This window comes from Podarcis cretensis, assembly GCF_951804945.1.
Source record: "Podarcis cretensis genome assembly, chromosome: 12".
Taxonomy (NCBI): Eukaryota; Metazoa; Chordata; class Lepidosauria; order Squamata; family Lacertidae; genus Podarcis; species Podarcis cretensis.
The window spans coordinates 15361311-15382024 of NC_137181.1; the positions used below are offsets into that span (position 1 = coordinate 15361311).

The window sequence follows — 20714 nt, forward strand, 5'->3', positions numbered from 1 at the left end:
TCTTTTTTTTCCCCCTCTCGCGAGAACGGACGAAACCGGACGTCCTGCCTTCCCCTTCCGGTCCCCGAGTCCCTCTCTCTTTAACTCCGGCAAAGGGGCCGGACGGACACGGCGCAACCATGGCGCTCTACAACTTCAAGAAAATCATGGTCGTCCCGTCTGCCAAGGTAAAAGGAGGACGGCTCCCTTCTTTCGGGAGCTTCTGACTGCGGCTGCGCCGTTTCTGTGGGAACAGGGCGGCCCCGGTTAGCGCGTGGCGGGAGAGGTGGGGGGGGGAGGGAGAGTCCACGTGCCGGAGAAGGGGGAAGCCACGTGACGTGCCTGGCCACTCATTGGCTCTCTTCCCCGCCTGGCTGGCGGCTGCGCTACTCCACAGTGTGGGGAGCTGTGCCTGTTGAATTTTTGCCTGTAGCGCTGCTGCAAATGGTACCAGCAGTGCCGGATTTACGTATAAGCTAAACAAGCTATAGCTTAGGGCCCCACTATCTTGGTGCCCCCCCAAAAAAATGAAAGGAAAAAAACCCCTGGATGTACATTGCCATAAGATAAGATAAAAAAATAAATAAAATAAAACCTACGTACAGCAACAGTGTTTTGGGTTGTGTAGGCTCCTATGATGTAGGTAATGGACCCCGCCTGCTAGCCTGCTCCCTAAAATATCACTGGTTTGCTCATTTCTATATCAACTACTTTGATAAAATACATATTTTGTTATGAGCAAATTAGATACCTATTGGGTCCACAAATTACCATATAACCATATCATTATTACCATATCATCAGTATGCGGATGATACCCAGCTCTACCTCTCTTTTAAATCAGAACCAGTGAAGGCGGTGAAGGTCCTGTGTGAGTGTCTGGAGGCGGTTGGAGGATGGATGGCAGCTAACAGATTGAGGTTGAATCCTGACAAGACAGAAGTACTGTTTTGGGGGGACAGGAGGCGGGCAGGTGTGGAGGATTCCCTGGTCCTGAATGGGGTAACTGTGCCCCTAAAGGTCCAGTGCGCAGCCTGGGAGTCATTTTGGACTCACAGCTGTCCATGGAGGCACAGGTCAAATCTGTATCCAGGGCAGCTGTTTACCAGCTCCATCTGGTACGTAGGCTGAGACCCTATCTGCCTGCAGACTGTCTCGCCAGAGTGGTGCATGCTCTAGTTATCTCCCGCTTGGACTACTGCAATGCGCTCTACGTGGGGCTACCTTTGAAGGTGACCCGGAAACTACAACTAATCCAGAACGCGGCAGCTAGACTGGTGACTGGGAGCGGCCGCCGAGACCATATAACACCGGTCTTGAAAGACCTACATTGGCTCCCAGTACGTTTCCGAGCACAATTCAAAGTGTTGGTGCTGACCTTTAAAGCCCTAAACGGCCTCGGTCCAGTATATCTGAAGGGGCATCTCCACCCCCATCGTTCTACCCGGACCCTGAGGTCCAGCACCGAGGGCCTTCTGGCGGTTCCCTTATTGCAAGAAGCCAAGTTAAAGGGAACCAGGCAGAGGGCCTTCTCGGTAGTGGCGCCCTCCCTGTGGAACGCCTTCCCATCAGATGTCAAAGCGATAAACAACTACCTGACATTCAGAAGACATCTGAAGGCAGCCCTGTTCAGGGAAGTTTTTAATATGTGACATTTTAGTGTATTTTTCATCTTTGTTGGAAGCCGCCCAGAGTGGCTGGGGAAACGCAGCCAGATGGGCGGGGTACAAATAATAAATTATTATTATTATTATTAATAACTTACATTCAACACAAAAAACAGCGACCATTTGTTGTTGACAAGAGACAGCTGGACATACAAATTACCATTACTGTTGGTAGCTTAGGCCCTCATCAAACCTAAATCCGACCCTGGGTGCCAGGGAGGGTTAAGAATAGGTAGCGATCCTAGTCTTCTCTCCCCGCCTCCTGAAAAACACATGACCCTGTTTATGTATTAAATTCGTCGCAGAATTGTAGAGTTTGGAAAGGGGGTCCTCCGAGGGTCATCTAGTCCCACCCCCTGCCATGCAGGAATCTCAACGCAGAATCCTTGTCAGCTGCTTTAATCTTGCGACTTAACAACCAGTCAAATAGGCAGCAAACCCCACGTTAAAACTTAAAGGGAAGAGTAACGTATAGAAAACTTCCCGCCTGCTACTTCTAAAAGGCTGCAGATAGTTAAAGGCCTGCTTTCAGAGGAATGGTTTTGCCTGGAACCCCTCAGTTATTGATGCATTTTTTTGTTCCTGATGTGCTAAGCAAGGAACCAGGGATCCTTTGGCCCTCCGAATGCTTCTGAATCACAACTTCCCTGAGTGTGGCCAGCAGCGAGGGGTGGGGGGAGTCGTAGTTCAGTGATGTCTGGGCGGGCCAGAGATTTCCCACACCTGTGGCTGTTAAGACAGAAGCACAACAACAAAAACAGGCAAATAATGTCTCGACAAATGACACTGATCTGTAAAAAATGTTACTTGGGAAAAAAGAGAGAGAGAGATTGCACATACTTTTGCAAACCAAGAAAATACATTTTAAAAACGGGCAAATAAGCAAATGAAAGCATGCGTAATGGCTATGAAGCTGCATTCAAACAGACATTTAAATAAAATTGCTGTGGTTTTTAAAAAGGCTGATTTTTTTTTTTTTTAAAGTCTGGGGAAAGAACTGTCTTTTTCTTTTTTTTGCCTTGGGCTTAAATGATAGCAGAGGGGTTTCCAGGCATGTTTCCTTGGGGGTCATGCTCAAAGGAAGCCACCATTGAGAAGGGCTTCTTTGAAGCTGGCACTTCAGATGACAGTCTTGGATGAATGTGGCAGGTGCATCCTCACTGTGAATTGGTGAAGTCTCCTCACTTTCCTGGGCAACCTCTCCATGTGTGCAGAAGACTCCAGCTGTCTTAATATAGCACCACTCCCTATCTCCACCCCCACAGAATATTTGTTGTAGTTGGTGCCTTTGTGTTTTTTTTTTGCACCTCTATTCTCAGCTTACTTGCCCTTCTTCCAATATTGTTTTGCCCAGTACAGTGGTGCCCCGCAAGACGAACGCCTCGCAAGACGGAAAACCCACTAGACAAAAGGGTTTTCCGTTTTGGAGGTGCTTCGCAAAACGAATTTCCTATGGGCTTGCTTCGCAAGACAAAAATGTCTTGCGAGTTCCTGCGGGTTTTTTTCCCTCCCCCCCCTTTTTCTAAGCCACTAAGCTGCTTAACAGCTGATCCGCTAAGCTGCTTAACAGCTAATCCGCTAAGCCGCTTAACAGCTGATCCGCTAAACCGCTTATCAGCTGATCCGCTAAGCCCCTAAGGCGCTAATCCGCTAAGCCGCTAATGGGCTTGCTTCGCAAGACGAAAAAACCGCAAGACGAAGAGACTTGCGGAACGGATTCTTTTCGTCTTGCGAGGCACCACTGTACAAATGGCTTTCCTTCCTCCCACTAGAAACGAGTGATGAGAGAATAGTCCTATACTGCTAGCGGCTCCTTTTTGTACAAGGTGATGCTTATCTGAATTACTCTTGTAACATTCCGTGAGAGAAATTAAACTGTATGGGTGTTTCTGTGTTGGTTCACACCCATGGTTCTTGGAAGTGAAATGGAGGGCTCTGTTCTGGAGGTGGAAGCTACAGGATCAGTACTTGATGTCCTCTCAGTATCTGATAAATTCTCCCCGGTCATTGTATGTCCTTAAATGGTTCTGGTAGACAGTGCCTGGAGCCTGAAGCACAGCACCCTTTCCTTTGCTTGTTCCCAGGCCTAGCAGAGAAGCAAGCATCACCATCCAGATGATCTGTCTTTATTTTTCTTAGATGTTGCACTCTATATTCAGATGGGTCCTAAGCTCCATCTCACTATTACCTTGGATTGCTAGATTCATGGAAGGTGTTGCAGTTTCAGAGCTGGACAAAAAATGGCAAGGAATTGGCATCTGTCATGGGGCTGAGACGCCATACGTGGCACCCAGGGGGTCCCAGGTTCAATTCACAGCTACTCGGATCAGGGTGGATTTGATTTAAATCAAATTGATTTAAATCACTAGTCAGTAAGATTTGATTTAATATATATATATATTTTTTGCAGAAAGACTCATTCTTGTTGGTATAATCTTAATATTTACAAACAGATGAAGGTTTCATTTTTGGAATAATAGCTGTAGTTTTTACAGTTATATAAAAATTACTGATTTGGTTGTACTATTAGAAATACATAGACCGATAATTATGAAATTATTGTGAGATTTAATAAGTTAACTGTTTATATATTAGGTCAACTTTTCTGCTATACTTTATTGGAAGGAGAAAAATAATCATTTCATTAATAACAATTTTAACAATTTATTTGACTAAAACAACAACATTATAGCATATGTCTTCATGTTTGTTAATTGATGTGGTTAAACAATTAAAAAAAAAAAGTAGACTGAGTTTTAGCACACACGAAAAACTTGAACAAATCCTTATTTCCTGATGAATAGCCATTGGACTATAAAGTAACTTAAATGGAAAACTATCTTTAGAAAGATTTTTCCTCCAAAAATCCAATTTAAATTCTAAAAATTCATTTTAAAAATCATTGATTTTTATCCACCCTGACTCTAATTTAAGGAGGATTGCAGATTGCAGCACTGGAAAATATCTCTTCCAGAGACCCTGGAAATCTGTAGCTGGTTGGAGTAGATGGTACTATGCTAGATGGAGCAATAGTCTGATGCAGCATAGTGGAGGATCATGTTTTTGTATGGCTGTTAAAATCACATGAACATTTGCTTTCCTTAAAAAGAAAGAAAGAAAGAAAGAAAAAGATTTTAACTTTCTGAAGCATTATTCCATTGCAGTTAAGATGGCCTTAAGCAACCTGGTGTCCTCCATCTGTTTGAGACTACAACTCTCACCAGCCAGCACAGCCATTCTGGTTGAGGCTGATGGGAGTTGTAGTCCAAAACAGATGGAAGACATTGAGTTCGTGAAGACTGCCTAAAATGCTTTATTTCTGGAGCTCAGGAAGCATGCTTGCCGTATTTGTTATATTAAATTTGTTGTATTTTTCCCAATTGCTGTTAATTCTCCATAACTAAGTCTGTAGATCTAAAAGCTATACTTAATCTCAATGGGCCGGAGTGGACCAGCTTCTAACAAACATGTATTGTATCTAAATTTTCTAACAGTACCTACATGTAGAAGATAAGGTTTTTTTGGTACATTTTACCCTCCCAAGATCCTAGATGGCAGATTAGCTATGGTTCTCTTTAAGGAGCCTTTAAGGAACATGAGAGAGCTTGAAAGAGTCTCTCGTGTATTTTTCTACTATAGATTTTATTAAGGAATTGAGGAACGCATAATTTATCCCCAAAATACTTGATTGATTGATGTTGACACTTTATATTGAAATGAGTTATGATGGAAATTAGTGGAACTTTGACGCATATGTGCTTAAGAACAGAGAGCAAGTCTGTTAGGGCAATGAAGGGGTTTGGGGTGGATTTTTAAGCACAATCAATATCAGTAAAATTATGTGAAATTGCTGTTCTTTTAATGGTGGGTTGAAACATTTTGTTCAGAGGCAAGCAGGCAATGACTGCATGTCTCATGATCCCTAGTCTTAAGGGCTTTCCAGAGTTATTTGCCCTGGCGCAGCGCACTTGACCGAGCTCTTCCTTTCTGCTTTCAACTACAGGTGTGAGTTTTTGACTCTTGTTTTATTGTGACGTTGGTGACTTTGAAAACGCTAAACGCATCTTCTTCCTTGCCATTTGTTTTTTACCTGCAGGACTTCATAGACCTAACGTTATCCAAGACGCAGCGGAAGACGCCCACAGTAATTCATAAGCATTACCAGATTCACCGCATCCGTCATTTTTACATGAGAAAAGTAAAATACACCCAACAAAATTACCACGACAGGCTCACCCAGATCATCATGGATTTCCCAAAACTAGATGTAAGTGGCTTTGGTAAGAGGCAGTTGAACACAAAAAGTTATTCTAAGCCCAGTGTTATACTCTCTGCATGATACATGGCCAAAAAAACTTGCAAAAATCTTTCTTTTGGGTAAACCATATCTGGTTTCTTAGAGAAAGGTTATGTACCGTATTTTTTGCTCTATAAGACTCACTTTTTCCCTCCTAAAAAGGAAGGGGAAATGTGTGTGCGTCTTATGGAGCGAATGCAGGCTGTGCAGCTATCCCAGAAGCCAGAACAGCAAGATAGATTGCTCCTTTCACTGCGTAGCGATCCCTCTTGCTGTTCTGGCTTCTGAGATTCAGAATATTTTTTTTTCTTGTTTTCCTCCTCCAAAAACTAGGTGCATCTTGTGGTCTGGTGCGTCTTATAGAGCGAAAAATACTATTTCAAGTTCTTTCTTTTACAATATTATAAATTGGTCTATAAAGCCCTAAATGGTTTGGAGACCAGTTATCTTGGGGAATGCCTGCAGTATCCTGCCAATAAGGTGAGTTCTGCTGGCACGTCACTCTTGACCGCACCATCACCCAATGAAGTCTCGATTCCTGGGCTTTCTCAATAGCTGCCCCCCGCCCCCCAGTTGTGAAATTCTCTTCCTCCGTACCTTACAGTGGCACTGGCAATAATGAGCTTTTAGTGCCAAGTGAAAATCTTCCCCTTTTGCCTGGTTCCCACAAGCTGACATTTTTATAACAGATGTGGAACACCTGCATCAGCTTTAGTCTGGGTTTGCAGGATTTGTTTTATTGCTTTATGAAACTGATGTAACACATATGTTGCGACTTGCCCTTAGGGTGAAGTCCGAAACAATGTAGCATATGTTGATAAAGTACAGTATGGATAAAGTTATTTATTTAGGATACGTAAAAGTCACCCTTCCTCTGGAAAAGTTCAGGGCGATGTACAGGGTGAGTCTTTTAAAAGCCCTGTGGAACATGTGTATTCTGTATCTATGGGGTCTCTTTTAAAGGACTCACCCTGTACAACAGACATTAAAAACATGATATGTCTGTTAACCTTATTTTACTATGAGTTGCTGCTTATTGAGAAGGAGAGAGTCATGTAGGATTTTGGATAGTCTTCTGTGAAAATATATGCGCGGTTTGTTTGAGTCGTTCTGGCAAAATGAATAATCATATGTTTTAAAGACTGTATTATACAGTAGACAAGATGCCACCTGCTGATACAGCTTGAGTTGATCATTGAGTGTGCAAGTTTCTCATTCTGTAGAATTTATTGCTCCTTGGCTCCTGAAAGCTTGCATGCTCCTACACCGACCTGGGCCGAGCTAATGAATGCTGTTTTAATTTGTAACACTTTTTAAAAATCCGCTGTTTCGAACATTTTAGTTGCTTTTTATGCAAAGAGAAGGCTAGGTTGAGCAAGAAAGACCTTGCTAAAGAGAGTAAATTTCTTTCTTTGCAGTGCATTATGGATGCGGAACCTCCATTTTTGCCTAGGTCTGTGCTCTCTATGGTCATCAAACAAATACAAAAACCTTAACCTAGGATTCAGTGAGCTCCACAGACTCATACAAGAAGCTTGTGTTAGCCTTGTTCAGAGTTTCCCAAGCTTTGGTCTCCAGCTATTTTTGGACTACAACTCCCATCATCCCTATGTGGCTGGACCCAGTGGTTAGGGATGATGGGAACTGTAGTCCCCAAAAAAGCTGGTGGCCCAAGTTTGGGAAACCCTGGCCTAGTTGAATTGTGTGACGTTCTTCTATCTGTCAATTGTAGGCATCACCGACGGTTTCTTTCCTGTCATTCCGTCCCCAGATTAGGGACAGTGGAAGCTTACTTTCTTAACACACTCTCGGCAGGATTTAAAAGTCAAATTTCTCCCCCTTTCCTCCTGCTGGCTAGGGGGGGTTGATGATTAAAAATGCAGGAAATTCCCAGCTGTCAATTTACCCGGCTTTTAGCTTATAAGATCTTTGCTTTATTCTTTATACAAGGAACGGGAGGCGGACTTCCTGTTTACACCTTCCCGTCTCGGTTCAAATTCAAAGATGTTTTTTAAGTCCAAAAGTTTCAATTTATCCTACTCACGGGTTGTTGTTTAAAGTCCGAATTGTCACAGGAAAAAGGACAGCGCTCTCCGACATCGGCTATGCAGCTTCGCTCCACAGAAGTAGCGATTGACTCTCAGCACCACGTCAACCCCCGTCTCACTCCGGAGCCCTTAACAGGGTCCCTTTGCTAAACGGGGGGGGGGGGGCGCAAACAGTGCCCGCCGAGTCCCACGGTCGCAGGCTTCTTCCGCCTGCGATTTTTGAGAGGGTCCCCGCTTCGCTGCAGCGGTAAGACCCGGTTTCTGTGGAGCTGTCTCCCTCTGGATCAGAGGGAATCCGCCATTGTCGGAGGCGCCGCCTCTGGAAGTCGGCTGCTCCTGGATTTAGGCTGCATCATAGAATGCTTTTTTAAACTTTCATCTAGTTTCAAAATCAGTTTACTGTGGCCCAAAATTCCCTTGAGCTTGCGGAAGTAGTCAGCCCTCTGGACATTGGCTGTGCTACTTAGCAAAGGTTAAATCGCTAAGAAGTTTGCATACTGACATAAGTTTTGTTCTTTTTTTTTCCAGGACATCCATCCATTTTATGCAGATTTAATGAATGTTCTTTATGACAAAGATCATTACAAGTTGGCTTTGGGGCAAATTAACATTGCAAAAAATCTGATTGACAAGTAAGAGCTTAATATTTAGTTGTTGTCCATGCTTCAAAAAACATTTCTGTTGTTTGGATCACTGTAACACATACACAAAGGATGCAGGTGGCGCTGTGTGTTAAACCACTGAGCCTAGGGCTTGCTGATCAGAAGGTCGGCGGTTCGAATCCCCACGACAGGGTAAGCTCCCGTTGCTCGGTCCCTGCTCCTGCCCACCTAGTGGTTTGAAAGCACATCAAAGTGCAAGTATTCTTTCTCTTGGGCTGTGTACACATTCCTGTTTGCTCTGCATTGAGTGCACTTTTCCACTCATGGTTTGGGAAGTGGTGTATGGATGACATTAGCCTCAGTCCGTATATAGGTACCACTCTGGCGGGGAGGTAAACGGCATTTCCGTGCGCTGCTCTGGTTCGCCAGAAGCAGCTTAGTCATGCTGGCCACATGACCTGAAAACTGTACGCCGGCTCCCTTGGCCAATAAAGCAAGATGAGCGCCGCAACCCCAGAGTCGTCCGCGACTAGACCTAACGGTCAGGGGTCCCTTTACCTTTACCTAACACATACACACACATTTTGTTTGGCAAAGGCTTCCTATTCTCTACTTGCGGTTCCTCATAAAGCCATGCCTTTGAAACATGAAGGAATGCCTGCATGTTCCTTGGGACTTACCCTTTCATTTCCCCCTTTCAAACACTACAGTTCTGTGCTCAGGTATTAGGATGGTGGAGAGGGCGACAAGCTTCTAGGGGCCTCAATACAGGTTTGACTTCTGTTTTTGAAATACAGCGTTGCCAAAGATTATGTACGGCTGATGAAATATGGAGATTCCCTTTACCGATGCAAGCAGCTGAAGCGGGCTGCTCTGGGACGGATGTGTACAATCATCAAAAGACAGAAGCAGAGCCTGGAGTACTTAGAGCAAGGTGGAGTATATCGGGGTGACAGCAGAACAGACCTCCTACTTTATTGCGATACCACCCTTCAGTCAGTAAATTCATACCGGCCTCTCAGACTTCTTGTCCCAACTTTACCTTCACAACCGCCCTGTGAGTCTGAGAAAGTGACAGACTGATGATCACCCAAGTGCCATGGCTGAGTGATGGTTCTAGTACTCTTCTGGTAGCAATAATCATTGCAGCACTTTGGCTGTCATTAGACAATGAACTTTAGTAGTAATAAAGTTAATCTGCCAGAAATGGGCCCATTCAATAATATCCCTGGGCAATCTTCATGTTCAGCCAGAGAAAGTATACGAGACTCGCCTTGCTTCTACAAGAAGTAGGTAGCCTGGTGTGTCCTCATTTAAGGTGTGGAACTTTTTGCCAATTAATATTAAGCAAGTGCTGTTAGTACATTTCCAATTGTGCAATGAAACATCCCCTCCCCATAACTCTTCTGCCCCAGAACAAATTTACGGAACATTTGAAGAGACGGCAGGGAAGTTCTGTTGCACAATTGGACTGCTTTGTGGATACTGTCTTTTGTTCAAAATGCCTGCTTAGGATTCTTCTGCTTACACTGGGCCTATCAGATGCATAGCTCAGCCATTGGTAATTGTGCATCAGTGCCCAGATGCTAAGCATTTTTAGACTTCAACAAATGAAAGATTGTCTTTATTTTTTACAGTGCGTCAGCATTTATCTCGCTTGCCAACCATCGACCCTAACACACGGACTCTCTTACTGTGTGGTTACCCGAATGTTGGGAAATCCAGCTTTATAAACAAGGTTTGTGGATATTTGCATGGCTTCGGAGCCAAAGGAAAGTACCATGCAATCATAAGCTACTTTTTCTACTCAGAAGTAAATCCCATTGAGTTGCATGCAACTTGCTCCCTAGTAAATGTGTTTAGGATGGTAGCCTTAGTTGAGTTTATATTCAATTAGGAATGTGCTGCCTCTTAATGAGTGAATAGATATTTTAAATATTTGAGCAGATAAAGGGCCACATTCCCTTTTAAGGGCATGGCCAGGGCCAGATCAACATGCGTTACAGAGTACTGCATTCAAACTATGCAAAACTCGGAGGTTTCTATGCACAATCTCTCCATCCGGGCACAAGTGCCGTAGCACTTTGCATGCCTGCGATTCCCAGGAGGTATTCAGTGTATAATGTCTTTGACAGTGGCGGTAGAACACAACTATGGTGGATAGTAACAATTGATAGTCTTGTCTTCCATTAATTTATTTAATCCTCTTCTAAAGCCCTCCAAGCTGGTGGCCATCACAGTCTCCCGTGGAAGCAATTTCCATATTTTAACTATGCACTGCGTGAAAAAGGACACATTCCATCCTTGAGGTTGGGGTAGGACCAGGGAAGAGGGTAGCCTGGGGAGAATCTCAGGGTCTGGGTAGAGAGACCTGGAGCTTGGAAGTTACACTCCGAGTGCTAAACAGAAGATACTTGGTTTTACATATTCTGAGTTCCAGAACAGAAAATATCTTCTCTTTCCTACCCCACACCTAAATAAGTGTGCTCTAGTTTGAACTGTAGTGGCTCAGACATTTCTCTTGTAAGAAGCCGAGTATGGCCCTTGTTTGTTTGAAAAATGGAATTGTCTTATAAATGGAGAGACGCTACAACTTTGGGACTTCTTGTGTTTCAGGTGACGAGAGCAGATGTAGAGGTGCAGCCGTATGCCTTCACCACAAAATCTCTGTTTGTGGGCCACATGGATTACAAGTATCTGCGTTGGCAGGTAAGGACTTTGCTGTAGCAATTAGTTGGGACGGATCTTTCTCCTTCAGGGTAATGCTGTGAATCGTGGTTACATATCCTTATGACCACTGCTCCTTGTGCATTTTTCTAATCTATGGGTTGTGCTGAAGAAGATTCCAGCGAAACAGTCAGATTATCCGGAATCACTGTCCTACGTTGTTATTCACTTACTACTTCGGCACCTGAACACCTAAAAAGTTTTACTGCTTAGCCCACAGGATAGCATCTATTACTTTGTTTCAAATATAGACTTATACAGACTTTCAAAGATTGACAGACGTGTGTTCATTTGATTTCAAATATATTAGAGAATTTACAAGCGTACACATTTTGTTTTTGTTGTACTAAATTATGTATATTATACAATAAGAATTGCAGTGCTATCTAGTATGCCAGTAATCGTGTTGTTTGTTGTGAATTGTATTTTGGTTTCCTAGAGTTCCTTATAAAGTTTCTGAACTTCCAATTAGCTGATTAGGATTCATGGTGTCTGCATTGAACTAGTTTGCCCTGGAGGTTGCCTTGCTTGCAATCGTCACTTTTGTAGCAAACTGCAAGCTAGGTTGGGAGTCTTCTTTTACAGTAATGGCCACTCCTTCCAAGCTGTAACCCTCTGTCTCAATGCAGTTTTCAAAGAAATTTCTCCTTTTTAATAATGTTTGCCCAGTCTTGTCTCGGCCACGGACCCCAACGCAGCTCATTTGGTGCTCCTGTAGATGAGCTGATTGGGGTGATGCTCCTGTGTATCTGCTCACCACTTATTGAGTCATCTGATGATACTCTAGCTCATCTATCCACATGACTGCATAAGACAGGCTGTCTGGAAATGTGGGCGACTGTGGTTTCTAGACTCGAGGGTTGTGACGAAATAGTTTTAATCCTCTATGGCAATATAAACCTATTACAAAAGAGTGTCCTGGGCTTTTAGCCCTTGGAAGGGTGTTGACACTCTACTTAGCTGCCTAGCCATTGATTAATGTAACTCTCATGTTCTGGAGCTTTATCAAAAGACATAACACCCTGTACCAAAACCGTAAAACAAACCTGCCCAAATCTGCCTGGGAAGATCAGTTGGCATGCTTCGGTTTGTCCAAGTGAATGACTACAGTGACTTCAACTAGCAGTCCTGTAGCCAGATGCTGTGCTTGTTTACTTAGAAGTAAATCTACTGAGTTCAATGGGACTTACTCGCAGGATATGTGGGTATGGGATAGCAGCCATTGATATTACATGTAGGAGCAAGAATTTCTTTGGTATTCTGAGCGATACCATTTCAGCATCCTTGCCTTCTGTTTTGCAGTTTAGGAGGAAAGGATAATAATATTTGAGTTGCAGAGGTGCTTGAAAAGCTGTTCCAAATAACTGGGGCTATTTTTCCTCCCTAGCCCAATCTCTGGTTTGCTTGTCAATGCATGTGAGATCAAGGACTTTAATTCTGTCTGTCTTCATTCTAGGTGGTGGATACCCCCGGTATTCTGGATCATCCCCTGGAAGAGAGAAACACCATTGAGATGCAGGCAATAACAGCGCTTGCCCATCTTCGTTCAGCTGTCCTGTACGTCATGGATATATCAGAGCAGTGTGGGCACAGCCTGGAAGAGCAGCTCGAACTCTTCAGCAATATCAAGCCACTGTTTGTCAACAAGGTGAGCTAGGATTTAATATCTGATGCCGAGCTGCTGCTTTCTTGGTTATAAAATCTAGACCGGATGCTTAGTTCAGTCTGTTATTTCCCCCTTTTTAACTTTCAGCCTCTAATAATTGTAGCAAACAAATGTGATGTGAAGAGGATTTCTGAGCTTTCTGAGGAAAACCAGGTAGGAAATTGTGTTCGTCCGTCTGTCTTAAGGTTGTGCACTGGATCGGAGTGCACCTTGAGTAATGGGGTAGATCAGGATGATATGGAGAAGACTCCTCCTTTGCAGAGTCAGGTCATGCTATTAACAAGGCAGAATCAAACTCAATTTTCTGAGTAGCTCTATTGCCTCTGTTTTTCTAAAAAGTTAAACCCACAATTTTACCCTCACCATTTTTTGAGAAACAAAACCAAGTGGTCTGGGGAAACGGCCAGAACCTGAGAGGGGACAAGGTGGTGTTCTGGTAAGATCTTTTCATTTTGACGAAGAGATTTAGCTTCCATTCACTGTGAATTATTCCCCCCCCCCCGCACCCCAATCAGAGTGATTTGGGGGAGGCAGTTTGTTTATTTCAAAGAGTTGTTCTTTGTGAGGGTCTTCATTCTTGTCTGAATTTTGGCTGTGAGAGCAGGGAGTAAGCAGCAGAGTTACACTGCACAAGTAGTCTGCTTTTCCCCCAGTCATCTTTTTTCCTAACAGACAGCTCAAAACCATAACTGGCTTTCTTTGGTGACTGTTCCAGTTTTTTATACCAAAAGTGATATCACCTAGCATGATAGCCCTTGGACCAGTTTCCTGAATTTTAGCAGGCATTTTAGCCTGAAACTGGCAGATGTAATCCACCTGCAGTGGTTCCTTTGCCTGCAAATTTCATCCACATGTAAAAAAGAAAAACACTATCCATTTTTCGGTTTCTAATTTTAGTCAATGGTGGTTTCGGATTTAACTGATCGGAGTCAGACATACCCAAATAATGAGTTGAATTGCAACAGTTTAGGTTGTATACACACTGTACTTTTCAGGCACAATACATTTAAAGCACATCCATAGCACATTTCCCCCCTCAAAGAATTCTGGGCACTGTAGTTCACAAAGTTAACAACTCCCAGCAACCCTTAACAGATTACATGCCCAGAATTTTTTGAGGAGGGAAACAGATGGAACTATGGTCTGCTTATGTGTAATTTATTTCACGGCCAATGTGACACATTCTAACATAACTGCTGTATCTTCCAGTTCATGAAGATCTTGTGTTTATTTTGATACCTTAGCAATAGAAGGCAGCAATATTTTTGTTGGGTTTAAGCATTTAGTTTCACTACTGAATTCACGTGTGTCCGTCATGTTTTAGAAAATGTTTGCTGATTTAGAAGCAGATGGGCTTCCTGTCATCGAGACGAGCACCCTAACCGAAGAAGGAGTGATTCAAGTTAAAACAGAAGTGAGTCGTATGTATGTTTGTTTTTGTATAAGCTGTGTTCCAGACACTCTGATTGGGCTGGCCCAACAGTGACCTCCTCCACATTTAAAAGATTTGTGCTGCTTAGGGAAAGGCTACCATAATAATACAGTAATAGTAATACCTTGCACTAGGACACTGCTCTGGTTTGCCAGAAGCGGCTTAGTCATGCTGGCCACATGACCCGGAAGCTGTACACTGACTCCTTTGGCCACTAAAACGAGATGAGTGCTGCAACCCCAGAGTCGTCTGCGACTAATGGTCAGGGGTCCCTTTACCCTTTACCTTTAATACCTTGCACTATGACACTGCAGGAGAAATGTGAAGCCAAATCCATAGGTGATTATTATTATTAATAATATAATTTATTATATTTGTTAGTTGCATTCGCTTATCCAAGGCAATCAAAAGCAACTTGTGTAACCATAAAACCTACCTATTTCAGCAAATGTTTATGGCATAGGACCACCAGCTCTTTTGCTCATGGTTGTTTTGACCAACCTATTATTCTGTTAGCTGCTGGCAGCTGAACTGGAAGCCTTTTTGGACAACTGTAAAGAGGAGGAACATTAATGATAAGCTTTCTTCATTGTTCCATTCCCTCTAATAGGGAACGTAGGTGGTTGATTGCCAAACAATTTACAAACTAGAGAGGGTCATCTGAAAAGAAAGGAGTGTTTTATATGTGCTGGGGGGACCTTTTGGCCCTCCCGTTCCAGACTAACAAGTATGCGAAGTTCTTTTAAAATGGCCTCCTTAGTGGAAAGGCAGAAAAGTCTGGCGATAATGGGCCTGTTGATGCAAGCACTGGCTTGGTCTGTAGGTGAATTCTAGATCAGAGACATTAAGCTTAATATTAGGGAAGATGGGATTAAACCAGGAAATTGTAAAAGAGAAATTCCGGAAATTTATAATGATTTTGCCCTGCAGAGTCAATTTTTTTAGGATTTCAGATTGGAGGTTTGAGAGCTCATGAGTAGTTAAAGAATTAGGGCAGCCATCTTGCTTGGTGATTTCACACACACCCAGTCTGGTGCAGATGTAGTGCTTCCTTTTCACTGTGGTAATGAGATGGAAAGCCTGTGAGCCTGTGGGTGCTCCCAGTTTCCTTTCCCCTGCTGTTTTTTCATTGACAGTAAGGAGGGAATTTGGGAGCCCGTGAGGTACTCCTGCTCAGCGAAACTGATGTTAGGAAATTGGGAACCATTATGTCTGTGTGTTATTTGTCTGCTTTCATCAGCATGCTTTTTTTTAATTCCTATTTTGCATGTTCTCAGGCCTGTGACAGGTTGCTGGCCCATCGTGTTGATACCAAAATGAAAGGAAACAAAGTACACGATGTACTGAACAGGCTCCACTTAGCTATCCCATCCAAAAGGGACAACAAGGTTGGTGTCTGTGCCCATTATACCTCTGTCATTCCTCATTCCCCCCACCCCCCAGGTTTCAGCAATGTGTGTATATATAATACACATGCATCTAATCAAAACAGTCTTGGTTTTTTGTTTTTTTTTTTTTGCTTTCGCATGCTAATAAATGCAATTATGATTTGCATGTTTTTTGTTTTTGTTTTTAAACTGCTTCCTTGAGCTCATCTTGGTTTTATCCTTTAATCTTAGGAAAGGCCACCTTTTATCCCTGAAGGTGCCCTGCTCCGCAAAAAACGCATGGAAGTTGATGCGCCTAAAAAGAAACTGGTAAGCATCTTTTGAAAGATTTTCCCAGGAGAAGAAGAGCAAAATTTGTGTGAAACTTTTAAAAAGGGCCCATTTTAATTCTGTGTGCTTGTTCGCAGGAGAAAGACATTGAAATGGAAATGGGAGATGAGTATGTTTTGGATCTTAAAAGTAAGTGGTAACAGTAATCTTAATGTTCACTAGAGGTGTCACTGATGTAGTGTTCCCATTTTGCAGAGAGTTCAGGTAGAAAACTGCAAGGTTAACTTCAGCTGTTGTGTGTGGTTAGCAGCCCTGTTTAGGGAAGTTTTTAATGTTTGATGTTACTGCTTTTTATTATTAATATTCTGTTGGGAGCCACCCAGAGTGGCTGGGGAAACCAAGCCAGATGGGTGAGGTATAAATTAATAATAATATTAATAATAATAATAAACATAATTATTACGTTATGCTCTTAGTCTACTGGATAATACTGATGCTCACCTAATTTTCCATCAGGGACTATATGTTAAAGTTGATGGACGGCTTTGTCGGTTTGCATAAGGAGTGAACAACCTGAAGCCTTTGGCCTAATGTCATGCATCCCTTTCCCGAATTACCCTCTCCTGTGTTGCCACTAGCAAAGCTGCTTTGGGTGGAGGGAGGGTAGCAGGTGTCAGAAAGTGAGTGACCTTTCTAGACAGTCAGCTTTTTGGACAGGTAATAATTCAAAATACAAGGGTTGTTGTTTTTTTACGAAGCCTAAGGTTAATGGAAGATTGTTCTGGTTGACAGACAGGTTTATCAGCTATGGACCACCTGCTGTAACGATGAAATAGCAGCTTCTGTGCTGCACAAATTAATAATTCTGTGTGTTGTTCCCCTCCACCCCCCTTTTAGAATACTGGGATCTAATGAATCCATCTGAAAAATATGATAAGGTGCCAGAGATCTGGGAAGGACACAACATAGCAGATTATATTGACCCAGATATCATGAAGGTAGGACTTATCTCCATTAACATCACACTTCTGTGTACAGAAAATGTGTACATTCTTGTCATGACATGAATATACAGAACATTCTGTCAAGCTATGCATTTCTTGTCTAGCCTCTTATTAAGAAGAATCACAACTAAGAAGAATGAATTGATTGACTTGGTAAAACCATCACTCTGCTTCTGCCTTTAATCTTGGTTCAGAAATTGAGAACTTTTGATATGGCAGTCAGGAGTTTGAGCATTAACTATCTGAAAGGCTCTGTTGATGAATATTTGAAGCATGCATATTGTAAAAGTTTCTAATGCATTGTGTGTGACGTCTTTAAAGAAACTGGAGCAACTGGAGGAAGAGGAGGAGCTGAGGCAAGCAGCTGGAGAGTATGACAGCGACTCAGAAAGCGAAGATGAGGAAATGATGGGCATCAGACAGCTGGCACAACAGATTCGAGAGAAAAAGAAACTCAAGATGTTGGCATCCAAAGAGAAAGATACACAGGGGCCCAGGATGCCGAGAACAGCGAGAAAGGCAGGTTTCAAACATTTTGTTAAAGAATGTGTTGGGGCCTGACTGCAGTTAAGGGATTAAGGGATTTACATGTGTTCCCTCCCACCCACTCACTTTCATTACAAAACAAAAATCGAAGTTGTCATGGCTAGAAATGCCTGTTAGACTGCAGATTAAAAATAATGGCTTAGGCAGATGAAATAGTAACAGGCCCGTAAGCGATAGAAGAAGAAGAATGAGAATCTCCATTAAGGTGTGTTCTAGTTTAGGACTTGTCAGAAACACAAGGATCACGGCTGAGGCCTGCTCTATGCAGTCAGCAGAACAAAGTTGTGGAATGAACTGGGACATCGGAAGGTGATGTCTGTTGAGTCTGAGCTTTGGTCCACCCAACTCAGCACTGTCAACAGTGAGTGGCAGAGGTTCTCCAGGGTTTCATACAAGAGTTTTCCCCAGGCTACCTGGAGATGTCTGGGTTGAGCCCGGGACCTTTTTTCATACAAAGCATGTATGGCCCTTCCCTATTTCAGACATGATTTTTTATTTCACACACCTACACCCACCCAACATTATAAGCTTCTAGCAGTTCAACCAGCACATTTTACTATAGGCCAAACACCCGCCTGCACTGGCATGTTTCAAAGCAACAAACAGGAGCTTAAGTGAACTCCCAGTTGTTCCTTTGCCAGAACAAGTTGCATTCCTTCATCCAAATTCTTCCTACAAGGCATAGGGCTGATTGAGATCTAGCCCGTTGGGGTTGGGGTAAGGTTCCTCATGTCTGCCTTAAGCACAACAGTTCATTATTATTATTATTATTATTATTATTATTATTATTATTATTATTATTATTTTATTATTGCCTCCTTCCAGAAGTGTAGGCTCGTTTGTTACGCATACTCTGTGTTGTCTTGTTGAGCATCCTGTATGCATGGAATGTGTGTTCTGGTACATGTTAAATTACACCTAAACTAATTTGAAAAGGGGGTGGGGGGGGTGGGGAGAACGACAGACCATTGACATTCCTGCTTTTATCTGTTTGTCTCCAAATTGTCACTGAAATCTATTTGGAACATACACTGTAGGATTTCTCTTGTAGTTTTTGAACAGTGTACTGGATTGCTTCTTAGGCTCCTTTCTGCCACGTCAATATAAAAGTGTATTGATAACAGGGAAAATAATTGATGACTTGTGTCTTTAGGTTGAACGGAAGACATTAGAGAAGGAGATGACTGATCTCGGGCTTGATATGACTGGTAAAAATGAGGTAAGACAGACTTTTCTGCATTGATTGCTGTAGGCATTACTTTCATTATTTCTAAATGTTCTTATACTTCATTTTTCTGCCACAGGAAATAAAGCTGTGGATTTTTTTGTTTTAAAGCCAGGTGGCACCTGCAGGTCTCACACTGCGGGAGGCGATTGTGGGACCCAAGCAATGTGTTGGTTGATGGAACCGCTGGGCTAAGCTGGCTCCAGGAATAAAGCTGTGTTAAGGAAATCGATTAATATTAGATTAAGACTGGAATTCAGAGTCGAAAAATCCTATTATTTAATAAAGTTTGTACTCATAAGCTGTTAGCTGAATTAAGTGGTATTTATGCTGAGGAACAGTGTGCAGCACCTGATAACTAATTTAGAAGATGAGGGGTTCTGATTGGGCTTTTCTTGGTTTGTGAATTTTCAGGCACATTATGTAGCCCAGGCAAGAAGATCCCGGAGTGTTACCCGTAAACGTAAACGAGAAGAATCTGTAACACCTACATCTGTGGCACGAAGTCGCAGTTCCTCCCGCACACCTCGCGATGTATCTGGCCTTCGAGACGTAAAGGTCTGTCTTAAGTTTATTAGAGTTCTGGACAGTTTTATAGGATATAGTATTGCAAATAGGCATTTATAAATCTGCACGTTGAGCTACTGTAATTAAGCAGAGGTTTTAAAGCATTTTAAATTGACTCGTAATAAGTTTTGGTGTTATCAAGAGAAAATTACGTTACTTAAAAAAAACCTCTTCCTGTATATTTAGTACTGTATTGTTAGGATCAATTGGTTCCTTTTAGTTCAACCATTTGAAGCAGAATCAGCCTGTGTTCAGTTCATCATCTGTACCGTCATATACTAAGGGTGGATGGTTAACCTGTGGACCTCCAGATGTTGCTGGACTACAACTCTCACCATCCCTGTTTGGCCATATTGCCTGGGGCTGATGGGAGTTGGAGCCTAACAAAATCTAGAGGGACTACAGGTAAGCTACGCCTGCACTAAGGGGATGTGTTGGCAATAGGCCAGCTTGTCACTTATTTGGCTGAGGTGTCCAAGACTCGCCATGCACAAACATAGCTGGGAGTAAGTTCCACTGAACATAATACTTCTGTGTAGGATTGTGCTGTTAATACTGGACAGGTAGGGCAGGGAGAAAGGCCTAGGAAAAGTAGGTACCAGGCAGCCAGGCAAGATGGCTGAATTTACATACTGATATGGAATAGCCAAATGACTTGAGGACTCATCTGGTTGTTTAGCTTTGCCTTCTTATATGTAGCTTATGCAAGGACACTTCTAGTGTTTGAGAGACCAAATCCCTTTGTATTTTTAAATTGCTTCTATAGAAGGCACATTTATGGCTGTGTCTCAGATCCTAGTCTTATACTCTTAACCACTACTTCCCAAAGGGACTATAATGCAGTATTTGGGTCATATTATTGGTGTGAAGAATGAGCCTCAAGTGGAGAAAGACTGCTTCATTTATTATTAATTTTTTTTTATAGATGGTGAAGAAGACTAAAACTATGATGAAGAAAGCTCAAACGAAAATGAACCGGTTGGGCAGGAAAGGTGAAGCAGATAGGCACGTCTTTGACCTTAAGCCCAAACATCTGTTTTCTGGCAAGAGGAAATCTGGTACAAACCAACGAAGATAATTGGCTCTGCGAGGACAATATGAAAATAACAATGCAAATTAAAGGCAACATATATATATAAGAAATAGTTTGTTCCAGTAAAGTTGTGGTTTTATTGTTAGTTCTGTCGTAATGAAGTATAAAATAAATAACCCAAACATTCATTCAGTTACTTCAGCAGAAGTACATACCAAATGATGCATATCTCAGTCTGCTGGGGTACTTTTCCTCTGTACTGA

At 42.6% G+C, this 20714-nt stretch overlaps 1 protein-coding gene across 1 annotated transcript; it reads left to right on the forward strand.

Moving 5' to 3' along the window:
- Positions 1–8: 8 nt before the first annotated feature.
- On the forward strand, positions 9–20561 carry GTPBP4 (GTP binding protein 4). Its single transcript, XM_079946789.1, has 17 exons — positions 9–167; positions 5743–5913; positions 8520–8623; positions 9391–9527; positions 10231–10331; positions 11210–11302; positions 12777–12968; positions 13074–13139; positions 14311–14400; positions 15696–15806; positions 16038–16115; positions 16214–16265; positions 16974–17074; positions 17402–17599; positions 18780–18845; positions 19266–19409; positions 20344–20561. Exons 1-17 carry the CDS (start codon positions 120–122, stop codon positions 20494–20496), a joined length of 1905 nt encoding a protein of 634 aa, XP_079802915.1. The 5' UTR covers positions 9–119; the 3' UTR covers positions 20497–20561.
- Positions 20562–20714: the final 153 nt, after the last annotated feature.